At 34.4% G+C, this 17,177-nt stretch overlaps 1 protein-coding gene across 1 annotated transcript; it reads left to right on the top strand.

The window, feature by feature from the left end:
• Positions 1-14,110: 14,110 nt before the first annotated feature.
• LOC141679478 (uncharacterized) lies at positions 14,111-14,839 on the top strand. Its single transcript, XM_074485972.1, has 2 exons — positions 14,111-14,384; positions 14,469-14,839. Exons 1-2 carry the CDS (start codon positions 14,111-14,113, stop codon positions 14,837-14,839), a joined length of 645 nt encoding a protein of 214 aa, XP_074342073.1.
• Positions 14,840-17,177: the final 2,338 nt, after the last annotated feature.

The following is a 17,177-nucleotide window of genomic DNA, read 5'->3' on the forward strand; positions in this document are numbered from 1 at the left end:
ACATACTGTAGCAAGGTCTCAAGTCTCGCACTCATCTGCTCCTTAGGCTTTCCTTCATAATTTCGGCTGTCCGGATACACGTTCTTCAATCGCTCTAACAGTCGATCGTACTTGCCCTGAAGCCTATCAAACTCACGCCTCAACTCAGCATACACGGAGAAAGCAATTGTGTCGGACGGTTCAGAGGATGATGAGGAATGCGCCCTTTGATGCCAAACAATGCATATATATATATATTTGAGAATAATTAGCGGGTGACTCGAATAACCTATACCTACACTTTCGTATAAAATTCTATAAACCTATATACATATATAACCTATTTGGGCTGTCCAGGGACTCTAAACCGTAGCTCTGATACCAAAACCTGTCACGCTCCAAATTTAACAAAAGACACTATACGAATTATTACAGTAGTTAACAAAAGGAAATAAATACATCTGAATCCAAGATCTTACAGTTTAGGGTTTGGAACAGCCCAACACTATTAACTATTACAACCTGATTTTAATATCGAGTCCTCACACAAAACGATCACTAATCTACCAGAGCTCGAACATACGAATCGGCATCACAAGTCTTACGCGCTGTCTGCTTGAATTTAACCATATCTGCTAGCTGTAATATCAGGGTAAAGCAAGTAGTGAGCCAATTGCTTAACAAGTGCTATAATATACATAAACAAGAATAAAAGAATAACAATGGAAATGTAAGATTCAACATAATAGTATCAAGAGATAAACTTTCAAGGTGATGGCATCTTTTTCTTGTAATTAAACAATTTAAAACCATTTCTTTAACAAAAACCATTTTATGACGCTACGGATTACAGCCGGTGATCAGCCGCGAAGTAATCCCGAACCTCGCTGGGTTCTAGAACATTAATGGGATCCCTAGGCAACCTTTAAGCCTACAAATTAAGAGCGGAAAGGACTTGTGTCTCAGTCCAGATCCACTATTTAAAGAAAACATTTGTCCCCCTTTGGAACCGAAAATCCACTTTTTAAGTTTTATTATAAAAATTGAATTGATGCCAAGTTTTGGTTAAACTATTAAACAATGAACATCTTTATCAAGGGTTCTAGATCAACTTTAAAGCCATGATCAACTAGACTGATACCTTATCAAATGGAATCGCAAAGTTTCTATTCACAAGGAATTTGACAAAGAGGTTTAACAAGGTTGTTGGATAGTATAAAGGAACTAAGTCAAACTAGGTTCAAGGTAATGGTTCCAGATAAGATATAGGTATTAAAATACAAGGAAGGTGAACATCAGTTCCAAAGTATAACTGTGTATCATGTTTTAGGGGTAAGAATAGGGTTATCAAGCAATCATGAACAACTTTAAGGAATAACTGACTTTTAGGTATCAAGATAAGGTTACTGAGTATAACTTGCACAGGGTTCAACATCACAATTACTTTGGTATACTAGCATGGTATGACTTTTGAATCACTTGCATAGAAATCTTTAAGTAAAGTTAAACTACTTGCAATAAATAGTTGTGGGTTTATAGCACTTGCATATAATACGAAGGATATATGTGTACATGTATATCAAGGTGAATTAGAATTTTCGCATCATATATAAAAGTTGGGCTAACACACACTTGCAGTGTAAACAAAAAGGTAGGTTGAAACACTTGCCTTGAGAAAGGCATGTCTTGACTGGTAGGTGGGAGCAACTGGGAGCTTTACTCGACTTTAATGGCAAGTTTACCCTCATCTCGCGAGCCTACACAAAATAATAATAACCTCATTATAATATATTCTCACCAACTCAATCTATTTATAAACCGAAATTAACCATTTTGGCATTTAGGCCTATATACACATATATGCTTGCAATTATCTTATAAGCATAATAGTTCACATATCCACATATGCTCACATAACACATTTAAGTACATAATAATATATCAACACATTATATTGCATCACTAAGCTTGGATGATCTCACTCCACTTACTCAAGTCACTTAGTTATGCTAAACTAGCCAAAACTCTTAATATTGACCTCATAACTCGAGCTAAACCATCAAGTCCTTATTGACCCTGACTTAGGCCTTACACTCTACTGACCCTATACTATCTTACAACTATGGTGATCAACCTAGGCCTCACCCGTAAGTGCTCTAAAACTAAATGTGAAGTGAATGTGCTCATTATAGTGATTTCAGGATGACACCAATGAGTTTTTTAATACAATTAACACCCTTACACTTCAATTTTACCTCCCAAACTTTTACACTAGACTCTTCTGATCATAAGGAAACTCCCAAACTCGGTGTGGCTCAAGGGTCTAGCTTGGGCCTCCCTAGGCCTAAGCTTAAAGTCCATGGTTCCCATATTTTCTAGACAGAGCCCTAAGTTGTGACACATGATTCTAACTCAATTCCTATGAACTATAGCTGGAAAAATACCTCTAACACTCCCTCTAACTAAGGCCAACCAAGGCCTAGTGAGGGCCTACCCATGACATGGTCAAAACTCCTCATTTCTAAGTTGTAGTAAAAATGTCCCCTGTTGGACATATTTGGTGTTTTCACTCGTGCACCTAACCAAACAACCTACAAACCTCTAACAAACACCTGAAATCTAAAGTATACCTCTTTTAATAGCTTCTGGTGACTTGGGCCTCAAAGTGCATTACAATGACATGGTCAAATCTCACTCTAACCCTCATGATACCAAACTGAAAATCTGCAGAATCTATTGTACCCCTTTCCACCATGTTTCCCACTTGACAAACCAAAACAAACATCAACCAAAACCCAAACTAATCCTCAACCAAGGCAACCTACTGAACTAACACTCCCACACACAATATTGGCTTAGTGGAGATCATCCTAACTTAAGGTGCAATATAGCAAAACAAAAGTTAACACTATACACTAATTACAAGTCATCACACTTTGAAAATAACATCTTAAAACCTCCATATATATACGAATTAAAATCACATAACAAGGAGCAAAAATCATAATTAATATCTAACTTAACTAAAATTAGAGATTATTAACAAAAATCAATCCAAATGATCAAGAACTTCCGAAAATCATGAGTTGAACCTATGCATGCATGTTTTCAAACTTACAAGCCAAAAACAATATGGTTTCCATATAAATTTCATCATAACATCAACATGCAAGCCTAGCAGTAACCATAATTATATGATCACTTAGCATGCAAAGAGTTTTATCAAGTTTTTATTTCCAAATTCATGTTATTATCACATAAACATTCAAAAATCAAACAAGGCAACAAAACACCATCCATTCGGCTCCTAAAAAGTCATGGCCGAATGGATTAGGGTGAAAACAACATTTGCATAAGTGTAACACACCCATATCTAGCCATTCTCAACCCTATGATAATATATCTCATGGTGAAGGCCTTAGATTCACAAGAATCAAGGGTGTTCACTTTAAGTTTAACAAACCATGCTAGATCAAAACATAAAATTTTCACCCTAAACTCTTTGGATTATATATGAACAAGATATAGGAAGTAAGATTACTTTGATGGAATATGAATGTTTGAATGAAAATGAAGAAGAAAGGGGGGTGGGGGCTTCGGCAAAGGAAGGAACTGAGAGAAAGGGATGGCCGAGAGAGAGAGGAGAGGGAGGAGGGAGAAGAGAGGTGAGGGTGGAGTGTGGAGTGGAGTGATTATGACAACTTGTATTTGTTTTTATGGTTTGATTTGACTAAAATGTGAGTGGAGTTGGAAATTGACAAACACAACCTTCTAGCAAGCTTTTACCATTTTGCATGCAAGGATATATAAGTAATTTGGCTAATAAAGTTGGAGTTAGTGGGGTTGAAATTTCCAAGTTTGCCCTTAACTTGTATTAGATTCAAAATGCATGCATGGGCAACTAAGTAAATTGCAAATTAAAATTCAACTAATTTATCTAAAACAATTTATATAAATATAAATGCACTTCCATAAATTACAAAATATATATCATAAAATAACTTATGATTTTAGAAATTTAATGATATAAGATTTGAAAATTTGTTGTTAAAAGATTTTTAAAATCGATTTTTCATATAACATGAAGTACTTTTGATTATCATTTGAAAATACTAAATAATAAGATTCTCCTTTCAAAAATTTTATATATATTAAACATTAAACACTTAATTTATAGGCACTCAACACAATAATCACCCACATTTATAATTCCACATAATTTAAATCTCAATTATAAACACACAATTATATATATAATATTTAGAAATAGCGGTCGTAACAATTCAGCTAGATCTAATTCTGATAAGAAAAGTGGAGAAGAAACTGAGAAAACAGAACCAATAAAAACTGATAGTCAAGTCAAATTGAACAAGGTTCAAATAAAGACCATTAAGTTTAATCCAAGTGCTAATAATGTTAAATCAATCCATGAGGAAGGTACTACCTCAGCACCTAGATCAAACTTAACTACTGAAAAGAGTGAACAAGTTCACACAAATTCAGTAAATATTGGTTCAATGACTCAGAAACAGCTTAAGCAAAAGCTGAAGGATTTACACATGAAAGACAAGTGGAAAAGGTCTAGGAAAAATAAGAATGGCAAGGTAGGTGTTAATAATAATGGAAATTATGTGACTCCTCCTAATGCACCTAGAAATACCTGTTTAAACTATGGTAGAACTAATCATGTTGCTAATTCTTGCAGGAAGAATAAAGAGATAAAAGTTGTTCCTTTTAAATCAGAGTTTAGGAATAGAATAGCTAGATATAAACCACAAAATCCTTGTTTTTATTGTGGCAGTATTTGGCACTCTATTTTTACATGTAAAGAGTATCACGGTTTGTATTATGATTATTATGAGATGAAAACCTCTTTAAATAAAACAAATGTTATTTTTGCTTGTGTAAACTATGATATTAAAAATGTTAAAATAAATTCTGATATGAAGTCTTCTGCTGCATATATTAATAAACTTAAAAGGGCCAAATGATCCAAGAAAGTAAGATTCTTAAAAAACACTAACTGATTCAAATTATTGATTGCAGGGTGACAGGAGGAATGCTCTAGTCTTGGACAGTGGATGCTCGGGACATATGATTGGTTATAAATCCCTGCTATCAGAATTTGAGGAGAAGGCTGGCCCAAGCGTTTCTTATGGATATGGCAACTTAGAAAAATCTTGGGATATGGAAAAATTAAAATTGGAAATGTCATCATTGAAAATATAGCTCTGGTTGTAGAACTCAAGCATAATCTGATCTGTGTGAGTCAAGTCTGTGACAGAGGTTACCATGTTAATTTTTATAAGGAGCATTGTGAAATTGTCAGTAAGTCTGATGGCAAGATCACATTGACTGGTGTAAGAACTGGTAGTTTATATAAAGCCAGGGTCTCCAAAAGAATTGATAATTCAGAAGTTTGTCTACTTAGTAGAGCATCTGTGGAAGACATCTGGAACTGGTATAAAAGACTTTCTCAACTCAACTTCAACAATATCAATGAACTTGTGAAGAAAGATCTTGTAAGAGGATTTCCCAATGCAGTGCTTACTCCTGATGGCTTACGTGATTCATGCCAGAAATCCAAACAAAGGAAAACATCTTTCAAGAGTAAAACAGAATCCTCCATTCTTGAACCATATTATCTACTTCATGTTGATCTCTTTGGTCCAGTGAATGTTATGTCTATTTCCAAGAAGAGGTATGCACTTGTGATTGATGATGAATATACAAGATACATATGGGTGTATTTTCTGCACACCAAGGATGAATCCCCATCCATTCTTCTTGATCATGTGAAGGAAATGGAAAAAGGATCAACATACAAAATGATGATCATCAGAAGTGATAATGGAACTGAATTTAAGAATATCTCTATGGAAGAGTTCTGCAAACTCAAAGGGATAAAACAAGAGTTTTCTGCTCCTGGGACTCCACAACAAAATGGAGTTGTTGAAAGAATGAATAGAACTTTGATAGAAGTTGTAAGAACCATGCTAAAAGAAGCAAGATTGCCTACCTACTTCTGGGCCGAGGCTGTGCAAACTGCTTGCTTTACATTAAATGCAACATTGATCAACAAGCATGGAAAAACACCATTTGAGATGGTGAAAGGAAAGAAGCCAAATTTGAAATACTTTCATATATTTGGTTATAAGTATTTTGTTCTAAAAACTCATCCGGAGCAGCTTATGAAGCTTGACTTAAAAGCTGATGAAGGAATCTTTGTTAGATATCCATTGTCTACAAAAGCCTTCAGAGTTTATAATCTGAGAACAAGAACAGTCATGGAATCTATACATGTATCTTTTGATGACAAGAAGATAACAGGTATAGAAGATGCAGATGACTATGACAAGTTGAGATTTGAAAATGAAGTCCCTTATGCTGATCTTATAAATCCTAACTCTGATCCAGTAAATCTGATATCACTCAAAGCTCTGAGGTTCTACAGAATAGTGGAAATTCTTCTAACACTGAAGCATATGTTGAGGGGGAACAACATGACTCAAATCCAGAGACTACTGCAAGTGATTCAACTCAAGAAACATCAGTAGAAAGATCATCAGACTCATCTTCCTCAAACTCTGATGAGTCAAATACTGATAACAATGGGAACACTGATTCAGGGGGAGCATCAGGAAACAATAGTGGTACTACTCAAGAAAATAACATAGAATTCATGGATCAAGGCGGAGGTTCCTCTTCTAGGAGTCAACTTCTATATGCAAGAAAATGGTCTAAGTCACACACACCTGACTTAATCATTGGAAACCCTAACAGTGGTGTTAGAACAAGAAAAGCCTTTTAGAATAAATGTCTCTACCATTCTTTTCTATCTCAAACTGAACCTAAAAAGGTTGAAGAAGCTCTGCAAGATGCTGACTGGGTCACAGCAATGCAAGAAGAACTCAATGAGTTTGAAAGGAACAAAGTCTGGACTCTTATGCCAAGACCAAATAATAGATCTATAGTTGGCACAAAGTGAGTGTTCAGAAACAAAACTGATAGTGAGGGTATTGTTACAAGAAACAAAGAAAGAAAGACTGGTTGCAAAGGGTTACTCACAACAAGAAGGCATTGATTATGATGAGATATTTTCCCCAGTTGCAAGGTTAGAGGCAATAAGAATCTTTCTTGCCTATACTGCTCACAAGAAGTTTAAGGTATTCCAAATGGATGTGAAGAGTGCATTCTTAAATGGAGAACTCGAAGAGGAAGTTTATGTTGAACAGCCTCCAGGGTTCATTGATCCAAAGTATCCAGATCATGTCTACGTACTGGATAAATCACTCTATGGATTGAAGCAAGCTCAAAGGGCCTGATATGAAACACTTGCTCTATTTCTGCTAGAGAGTGGTTTCAAAAGAGGTACAATTGATAAAACTCTCTTATATAAATACTGTGGTAAGGACTTTTTATTAGTATAGATATATTTGATGATATCATTTTTGGATCTACTAATGGTAAACTCTGTGAGAGATTTGGAAAGCTAATGCAGTCCATGTATCAAATGAGTATGATGGGACAATTGAGTTACTTTCTGGGGTTACAAGTTAAACAGACTGATGAAGGATTCTTTATAAATCAATCCAAATACACCAGGAATTTACTCAAAAGATTTGGAATGTAAGACTGCTCAACTACTTCAACTCCTATGGCCACTGCAACCAAGTTAGATTTAAATACTCGTTCTTCAGTAGATATAACTAACTACAGAGGTATGATTGGCTCACTCCTATATCTGATTGCTAGTAGACCTGATATCATGTATACTACCTGTCTCTGTGCAAGGTTCCAAGATGACCCTAGAGAACCTCATCTATTAGTTGTGAAAAGAATTTTTAAGTATCTCAAAGGCACCATGAATCTGGGATTATGGTATCCTAGAGATTCAGACTTTAAGCTAACTGGATATTTAGATGCTGATTTTGCAAGATGCAAAATAGACAGGAAAAGCACTTCTGGAACCTGCCAATTTCTTGGAGGCAGATTGGTTTCTTGGTACAGCAAGAAACAAAAGTCAATTTCCACTTCAACTCCAGAAGCAGAATACATTACTGCAGGAAATTGTTGTGCTCAAACTCTATGGATGAATAATCAATTGCTGGATTATGGGTTAGACTATTCTTTAATTCCTATATATTGTGATAATCAAAGTGCGATTGTAATGACAGGTAATCCAGTGCATCATTCAATGACTAAGCACATCAGCTACGATTTCATAAGGGAACATGTGGAAGCTGGTACAGTGGAATTGGTATTTATTCCAACAGATCAACAAGTAGCAGATATATTCACCAAGTCTCTCTGTGAAGTCACATTCACAAGATTGGTGAATGAATTGGTAATGATATCAGGACGATTCTCAAACTCTGATAATTAAATCTGCTGATATTATTGAATCATGGTATCTTATTATGTGTCAGTACTTGCTAGATACTGATTTTTGTGCTAAATGTTTGATGCCATGATAACATGCAAACTGTGTTAAATGATCTTATGTGAAAATTATTTGTTGAACTACTGATTATGCTTATAAACTCTGTTATTAGTTAAACTTATTTTGACTAATAGTTTATGTCAGTAGTTGTTAAATCCTGATACTAGTAATCAAGATACTGATAATGGTCAAACCATGATTGACTGTTATACTTCATTGATTATTTTGAATTTATTCGAAATAAATTGTTAACAGTATTTTCAGTTAATCAGTGAGCGAGTGGATATTCAATTATTTTAGTTGGAAATCACTCTTGAGGATGAACGCTTAGCCGAAGAGGCTGAGCGAGAGAAAATTGAGTTGCAAGAGAAAATTATCTCTCTCACAAAGACTATCTCGGGGATTTATCACTGCCGAGCTCTCAAGAAGCAAGAAGAGATGAAGAAGAAAAAGTTAGGATATATTCTAAGAATAGTCTAGTTCTTGTTAGGACTATTTTCTTGTTTCTTCCTTGTACTTTTCTTTTTCATGAATTAATGAATGAATATATATTATCTTCTTTTGCTTCATTAAATGACTTCTTGATTGCTTTCTTGTAAGTGTGCTTGAATGTTCTTAAATGTTAAATGTTAAATCAGTATTGTATGCTAAACTTCAAATATTTTTTAGTGCATGTGAATAAACTAATCTCTGTTTAAGTTCATGGGACAATTTAGTACAGATTGGGCACTACGGGAAGTAATTGTTATTAAAGAAGAAAATTTAAGGAAGATTTAATTCATAATTATTAAGAGTTATAATCTTTGAGTGTTGGTTACAATTCTAAATCTTTTGAAACTTCCTTTTTTCTGATCAAGAAAGTTATCCAATCATTTATTTCAGAATCACCACAACATTCTACAATACCTGAGCTCCTGGAATTTAATATTGAAGCTCCAATTCATTTATCTACAATACTTGAAGATGTGGAGATAACTGCTGAAGGTGTGAAAGATTCTGAAGCCACTGGATCAATTTCTCATTCTATTCTGCATACTGAAGCTTGTGATAAAGTTCAGAAATTAGTGCAAGATCCAGCTGCTATTGAAGAATCTAATGATGGTAAAGAAACTCTTGTATATAATTTTATGTTAAATCTTGAGGATGACCTTTTCTTTCTAGAAGGTATGCCTATGCATGTGAGACAACAGAAAATGAAAGAGTTAGATGCTAAGAAGAAGCAGGATTATTCTGATAATCTCTGGAATGCTTATTGGAAAGATAATACATATCCTATTTCCAGAACACAAGTAGTTGACCATCTGGAAACAGCAGAACAGAAGGTTACAAATCCTGATGTGTTGAATCATCTGAAAGCATCAACTTTGGTTGTCAGATCCTTACACACAGCTCATGAAACAACTACTACTCAAATTAATCAGATTAAAGAATTGCTTCAAATCTGCTTACTTATCAGGAAATTCAGAAATAAATTTCACCAATAGTTACCAGACAAACTGCAATTGAAGCTAGTCAAGCTAGATTGGAAGCTCAACAAGCTCAAATGTCTGATCAACTTACAGAAGTACAGAATTCAATGGAGCTGATTTTTTCTCTACTACTTGGTGATGATGCCAAAAGGGGGAGAAAATTGATAAATGTAAATGCAAACAGCTGTCATTGATAAGTACTGATGATGAAAATTCTGATGGAGGTAAAAAGGGGGAACATAAGGAGAGCAAAAGTAAAAAAGGTGAAGAACTAGTTGGAGTTAGTGGTTCATCAAAAGCAATCACTATATTTCAGTCTAGACAAGGAAGAGGAAGCAAAAGGAATGAAAGAAGAGTTGAAAAATTGAAATCCTGGAGTTGATCTTGAACAGCTAAGGTAAACGGAAGAAGACTTTAAAAATTCTATGAAGAAATCAAATGCTGATATTGTTGTTGTTTCTCAGGTACTTTATGAAGATGATCCTTCTAATAGACCAACCAGAGGTATAGCTATAAGGGAAATCAGTCAGGCAGAAGGTGAAAGATCTCTCAGATCACAAGCTATTGGAACTACTGACATGAAGCTTAAAGGAAATGAGAAGATAGAAGAAAAGTCAAGGATTTCAAAGTCTAAAGCCAATGCTGGAGTCAGTATCTAAATAATCTAAATCTTAAACTATGATAGATTTAATCTATACAGTAGTCCAAGCTCTTGATACTGAAGAAAATTTACTTGAAGCCGAAACCATCCAAGCTGGTCAAAGAAGGAAGATTTCTGGAAGCATTCTGAGCTGAGGAAGTGGAGTTAACCTCTGGCATTGCTCAAGTTAAAGAAGCAGTTCATGATGAAGAGTTAAAGTCTAATATTTACTGAAGCAAGATTGAATATGCATACTTGATTCCCGCATTTAGATAGTTTTGAAATCATCAATTGGAACTTGTCCATAATTCCATAATGAACAAGTTGGGGGAGATTGTTAGGAGCAATTGATGATATCAAAAAGAAACTATCAGAAGTTCATTTCAGAACTTATATAACAACAAATGTTGATGACAACAATGATGAAATATCAACGGATGACAGGATATCAACAGATGATGACTTCAACGAATGATGATGTCAATGGATAATAAAATCAGTATTTATCACATCAGTTGATCTTTGAGGAGAAAAAGGAAACAGGAATTTCAAGGCGGTGAAGGACTTTATCTCAAAAGCAATAGTATAGGTTTCCTTGTTGTTAATAGAATATGGTCCCTTATACATTGGTAGTTGTGCTCTATATAAAGCACAGATTAGGTTAATGCTATAAGCATTGCGACATTGTTATATCTTTCACATAACCTAGCAGCTCTCAAAGATATTTGTTCATCCTTTCAAGAGAGTACATGTGTAAAAAGTTTTTATCAGTTAATATAAAAACTGTTGATTCTGTTAAAGTTTTTTTGATTAGATTGTATTAACTATATTCACCCCCCCCTACAGTTGATTAAGGGCCTAACATATATATGCATATTTTGTAGAGCTCAGACGGGGAAAAATCGGACCTTGTAGATATGAAAAACTATATACATGCCATTACCCTTTTTTATCGCCTCCCATCCACGACGTGTGCCCGAAAAAATTCCCAAATTCCCGTCTTGTGCAGTGCTGGAACGGGTTGGGGGGAGTCGATGCATATTTCTAAATTCTTTAAGGTTATTTTTTCTGTCTTACAAAATAGGTTTAAATTAAATTTATAAATAATTATGGAAAAAGGTTTATTAGAGTCGTACATGGAATTAATCAAGTGTCAATCTATATATATATATATATATATACAAATATATTATAAGAGTAAAAATGATCTTTTTCATTTTAGGAGTTGTCCCACATCATTTGTGGGAGAGACAGTTTGCTAGTATAGAAGAAACCAGTTAACTTCATTAGTGTGAGGCTTCTTGGGATATGTCCAAAAATAAATTCATGCGGGCTCGACAAAAAGTGAAAAATATCATACCAATGTGGAGTTAGGCCTGCTCGCAACCCAAAAAGTGGTATTAGAGCTATGATTATAACAATCTATAACAATCTCAGCTCCTAGAATGGACCTAGGAAGCAGTAGATGGACGACCCGAGGATGAGCTTAAGGGGGATGCAGAAGGGCCTTCTAATATGAGCCCGAGAAGAGGCAGATAGCCAGATGGACTTCCAATATGGGTCAAGGGGGTGTCAAATCACAATCAGGAGGCAAGTCCTAAAGGTGTCGGGCCTTATGCATGAAGGGGAGATTGTAGGAATTCTCCCACATCATCTGTGGGAAGGGTAGTTTTCTAGTATATAATTATCACTCCATTAGTATGAGGTCTTTTGGGATATGCCCAAAAACAAATCCGTGTGGGTTCGGAAAAAAGTGGACAATATCATACTAATGTGGAGTTAAGGCTTGCTCGTGGCCCAATTAGGTTTTGGGGAGTGACCCAAAAATAAATCCGTGCGGGCTCGGCCTAGAACGGACTATATCATAGTAATGCCGAGTTGGGCCTTCTTACAAAACCCAACAAGTGCTGTCAGAGCTTCATGTGATAATGATCCAATAACAATCTTTGATGGGCTCCCATAATGGACATAAGAAGCAACGGATGGAATACCAAAGTATAGGCTCAAAGAAAAGGCAGGTGGGCCTTCCAGTATGGGCTATTGGGGGAAGCCAAGGCTAGGAGAAATCTAGTATGGTCAATGGTGAGCCAGAACACTATCATGAGGCAGATTTGACAGGTGTCGAGCCCGATGTGTGAAGGAGGAGATATTTAGGACATGTGTCACAATGTTTATGGGTGGGACATATTGCTAGTATATAAAAAGCTAGATAGCTCCATTAATATGAGACTTGTTGGGGAGTGGTCCAAATAATAAATCCGTGTACGTGCGGTCTCGGCCCAGAGCGGACAATATCAAACCAATAAGTAGTTATGCCTGCTTAGCAGACCAACATTCCAAATATTTGATGTATATCTAACTAACAATGTAATAATGTAATATGAACCGTTAAAATTTGAAATAATAGATGATAGCCATTGGATAAAACAAATGAATAATCTATAGTTTCATGATTTAAACAAAAAAGAAGTATGTATTCTAAATAGAATTGAATACTTAAAGGAAAATTTGCAACTATCTTTTCTCTTTAATCTAGATAATGTTAGTTGGATAATACTTTTTAAATTATAACTAAATTTAAAATTATTTCGCGAGTTTTGCATGATCCTCAAAATATTAAAAATCTGATTTATACAACTCAAAATAGAGCCGAATTAAAATCAAATGAATCCTAATAAATTTATTAGTTTTATATGTTTCAACTATAACTAACTTATAGCCTGTGCAATGCATGGTTGTTTAAAATTATTTTTTTAAATTGTTTTCTTTGAATTTTTTAATGTATATATATATTGTTACTTATGTGTTGTTGCAATATTATTTTTATTTTTCATAGTTTTTTAAATATTTTTGCAACAAATATGCAAATATTAAGAAATATACAGATATAGAATTGAATTATTACAACTATATATAGTAGAAAATCTAATCATATTCCATTTGACTGTTGTATGATTGTATCATATTTTGGTATTTCAATAGTAATAGAATAATGTAATCTGTTAGGAAAACTGTCTAAGTCAAAATCAGGAATTGCTGGGAAATCAGGAATCGTAAACCAGTCAGGATTTGCATGCAGTCAGGATCTACATCAAAATTCGTCTAGCTGTCAGGATGTGACGTGGTGTCAGTATTGCAGTGTAAATCAGGATCTGCCAATTTACACAGTCCCCAGATTTGTGGAATGGTTTACTTTTGGTTCCTGATTTATGGGATCGAAGCTGTTAATTTAGATATGTATAGAAACAAGATAAATCATAATGTAACATATCTTGTAATTGATAGAGATTGATAGAGTAGCCGTGTAATATATAAACACAGAATAGGTTATCACTTTTGGTGTGTATTACTCGAGTATCATTGTTACCTAACAGCTCTCAAGAATATTATTTTTCTTGAGATAGTTTTATAACAGTTTATCAAATAATTAATAAACTGTTATTTGATTTTATTACTCTTACTTTACTTTTTTGATATCTAATTATTTGATAATTGTATCCAACCCCCTTAAACAATTATCTATTACTGGGCAACAAGTGGTATTGGAGCAGTCTAATTTATTTCGAATTAGAAAAGATCATGACGTCAGAAAGTAAGTATGAAAGCATGAAGATCCCAATTCTGAAAAAGACTGACTACTCTACATGGAAAGTAAATATGGTTATATTTCTTGAATCCATTGATGATGCTTATGTTGATATAATTAATTATGGACCTCTTTATCCTGAAAAGGTTGTGGCAATGACACCAATAGTTCCTGTGCACTATATCAGAAAAGAAAAATCTGAATGGTCAGATCCTGAGAAGGCTACGATGCTTAAGGATGCCAAAGTAAGGAATATTCTTCACAATGGTTTGGAAAATGTTATGTCAAACAGAGTGATTGCTTACAAAATTTCCAAAGCTATATGAGATGCTTTGGAAACTCAATGTCAAGGAACATTAGTAATCAAGAAGAATAGAAGGGCTATTCTTGTTCAAGAGTATGAACAGTTTGAAGCTAAGCCTGGTGAAATGATTACTGACACTTATGATAGATTTCTGACACTATTGAATGATTTTTCATTAGTTGGAAAGGAATATGACAAGGAAGATTCCAACACTAAGTTTCTAAGGGCTCTTCATGAAGAATTGGATACACAAGCATCTATTATCAGGCATCAGTATGATCTTGTTCAGCTGTCACTGGATGAAGTCTATGTGATGATGAAAACTCATGATTTGGAGATTCAACAAAGGAAGAACAGGAAAGGTCAGATGAAAGTTGTTGCTCTCAATGTTGATACACAAGTGCAAGGAAAGGGCTAGTGAGAATTCAAGAAGAAGGAACAATGTTGAGATGTCAGATACTAATGAATTATCAGATCCTGACACAGATACTGATGAGGATTCTGAGATTGAACTGGATGATCCTTAAGTAGTTCAAATGGCTGCAATATTGGTGATGGGTTTTAGGAGGATAAGATTTGGAAAGCCATAGAGAAAAGGTGGTTTTAACAAGAAGTACTCTGGTGATGGAAAAAGAATGTTCAGAAAGAGTGAAGGTTAGTATTCCAAGAGAAGAAAGTTTGACAAGGTTAAAGTGACATTCTACAAATGCAATGAAAGGGGACATCTTGCTACTGAATGTCCAAACTCATCTGGAAAGGCACTTTTTACCTCAAGCTCAAACAAGGACTGGATGGACATATCAGGACCTGACAGTGATGATGAATGCTATGATCTAATGGCAAAACATGGAGAAGATGTGTCTTCTATTGACAAGGTACAAATGACCATTTTTCCCATAGATACCGATAACATGTCTGGATTGAAAAGATTCTTAAATTCTCTGCATGTTAACTTTAAAAATAAGTCAATTGAAAATGATAGTTTAATTGCTGAGAATAAGGAGCATAAGAAGAGAAATGACCATCTAGAAGCTGAGCTTATATGTATGCATGAAAATGAAATGGCATGTAATAATGCTAAGCATAATGAAGCTCATATGCATATTAAATATGCCATGCTAGAGGAAGTTCTTAAAAAGGAAAGAGAAGTTTTTAAGACTTGGATGACTTCATGAAGAAAAGTTTACAACTTCATAAATGATAAAAACTGAAAAGAGTGTTTAGGTTATAATAAATACACAGATAAGAATTTCAATAAGATTATTACCAATACAACACCAGTTAAGTTTGTCAGTACTGATGAAAATAGAGTAAATTTAGTCTATGAAGTAGGATCTACCTCTAAAATTCCTGATAAAAAGAAAGTTGAGTTAAGAGTTAAGGAAAAGAAAGGTAAAAATACAGGTCTTCTTTCTAAAAGTCAACTAGAAAAGAAAATTTGTGAGGTAACTGATAAGGCTTACAAACATAGTGTGAAAAGAGGTAGGAATGGAAAGCAGGGTATTAATAAAGTAAGTAATTATAAGTATATTCCTGATGCTCCTAAAAAGGCTTGTTTTAAATGTGGTAATACTAATCATATTGTTATTGATTGCAGGAAAAATAAAAAGAAATCTATTGTTATTCCCGAGTCTGATATTAGTGGTAGATCAGTATTTTACAAACCATAGAACCCTTTTTTCACGGTAGTAGTATTTGATATTCCATTTATACTTATAAGAAGTATCATAATCTGTATCACAACAATTATGATCCTTTTCCTAAGTTCAATAAAATTGCTATTTCTGCTAGAATGCCAAATTGAATGAACATTCATCCTATAGAATTAAAACTGACAGGACAAATCCTGATGGATCAAATCTTGATGGAGTAAATCTTGATGGTCCAAATCTAGATAGGAAGTCTACTACTGCACTTAAACATAAAATGTCAAAAAGGACCCAACAAGTGTGGGCTCTTAAAAATCCTAATTGATTTTCATATTTCTGATTGCAGGGAAACAAAAAAGAATGTGCTAGTATTGGATAGTGAATGTTCTGCATATATGACTGGAAATAAATCCATGTTGTCAGAATACGAAGAGAAGGCTGGCCCAATGGTTTCCTATGCTGATGGAAATATAGGAAAAACACTGGGATATGGCAATATAATCATTTGAAATGTCATCATTCAAGATGTAGCTCTAGTAGAAGGACTGAAGCAGTATTGTTGAGCATCAGTCAAATTACTGACAGAGGATACTATGTTGTATTTCATGACACTCACTATGAAATAGTTCATAAAATTACAAAGAAAGTTGTTTTCAAGGGGTATAGACATGGAAACATCTATGAAGCCAAACTTCATGCAAATGTTGATGGACTAAGACTTTTGATAAGCAAAACATCAGTAGATAAAAGTTGGAGCTGGCACATTAAGCTTTCTCATCTCAATTTTCAATAATTTTAATGATTAGTAAATAAAGATTTGGTAAGAGGTCTACCAAATATGTACTACTCTCCTGATGATTTGTGTGATGCATGTCAACAAGCAAAACAAAGAAGGACTTCTTCTAAAAGGAAGTTTGAATCATCCAGCAAAAAGCCTAATCAAATGTTACATCTAGATATTTTTGGCACTGTTAACATCATGTCAATTAATAGAAAAGGTACACCCTAGATATTGCTGATGAATATACCAAATTTATATGGGTATTTTTCTTACACAGGAAAGATGAGACTCCAAATGTTCTTTTAGATCACTTTAGATTAATTGGA

This window comes from Apium graveolens, chromosome 8 (genome assembly GCF_009905375.1).
Source record: "Apium graveolens cultivar Ventura chromosome 8, ASM990537v1, whole genome shotgun sequence".
NCBI classification, from domain to species: Eukaryota; Viridiplantae; Streptophyta; class Magnoliopsida; order Apiales; family Apiaceae; genus Apium; species Apium graveolens.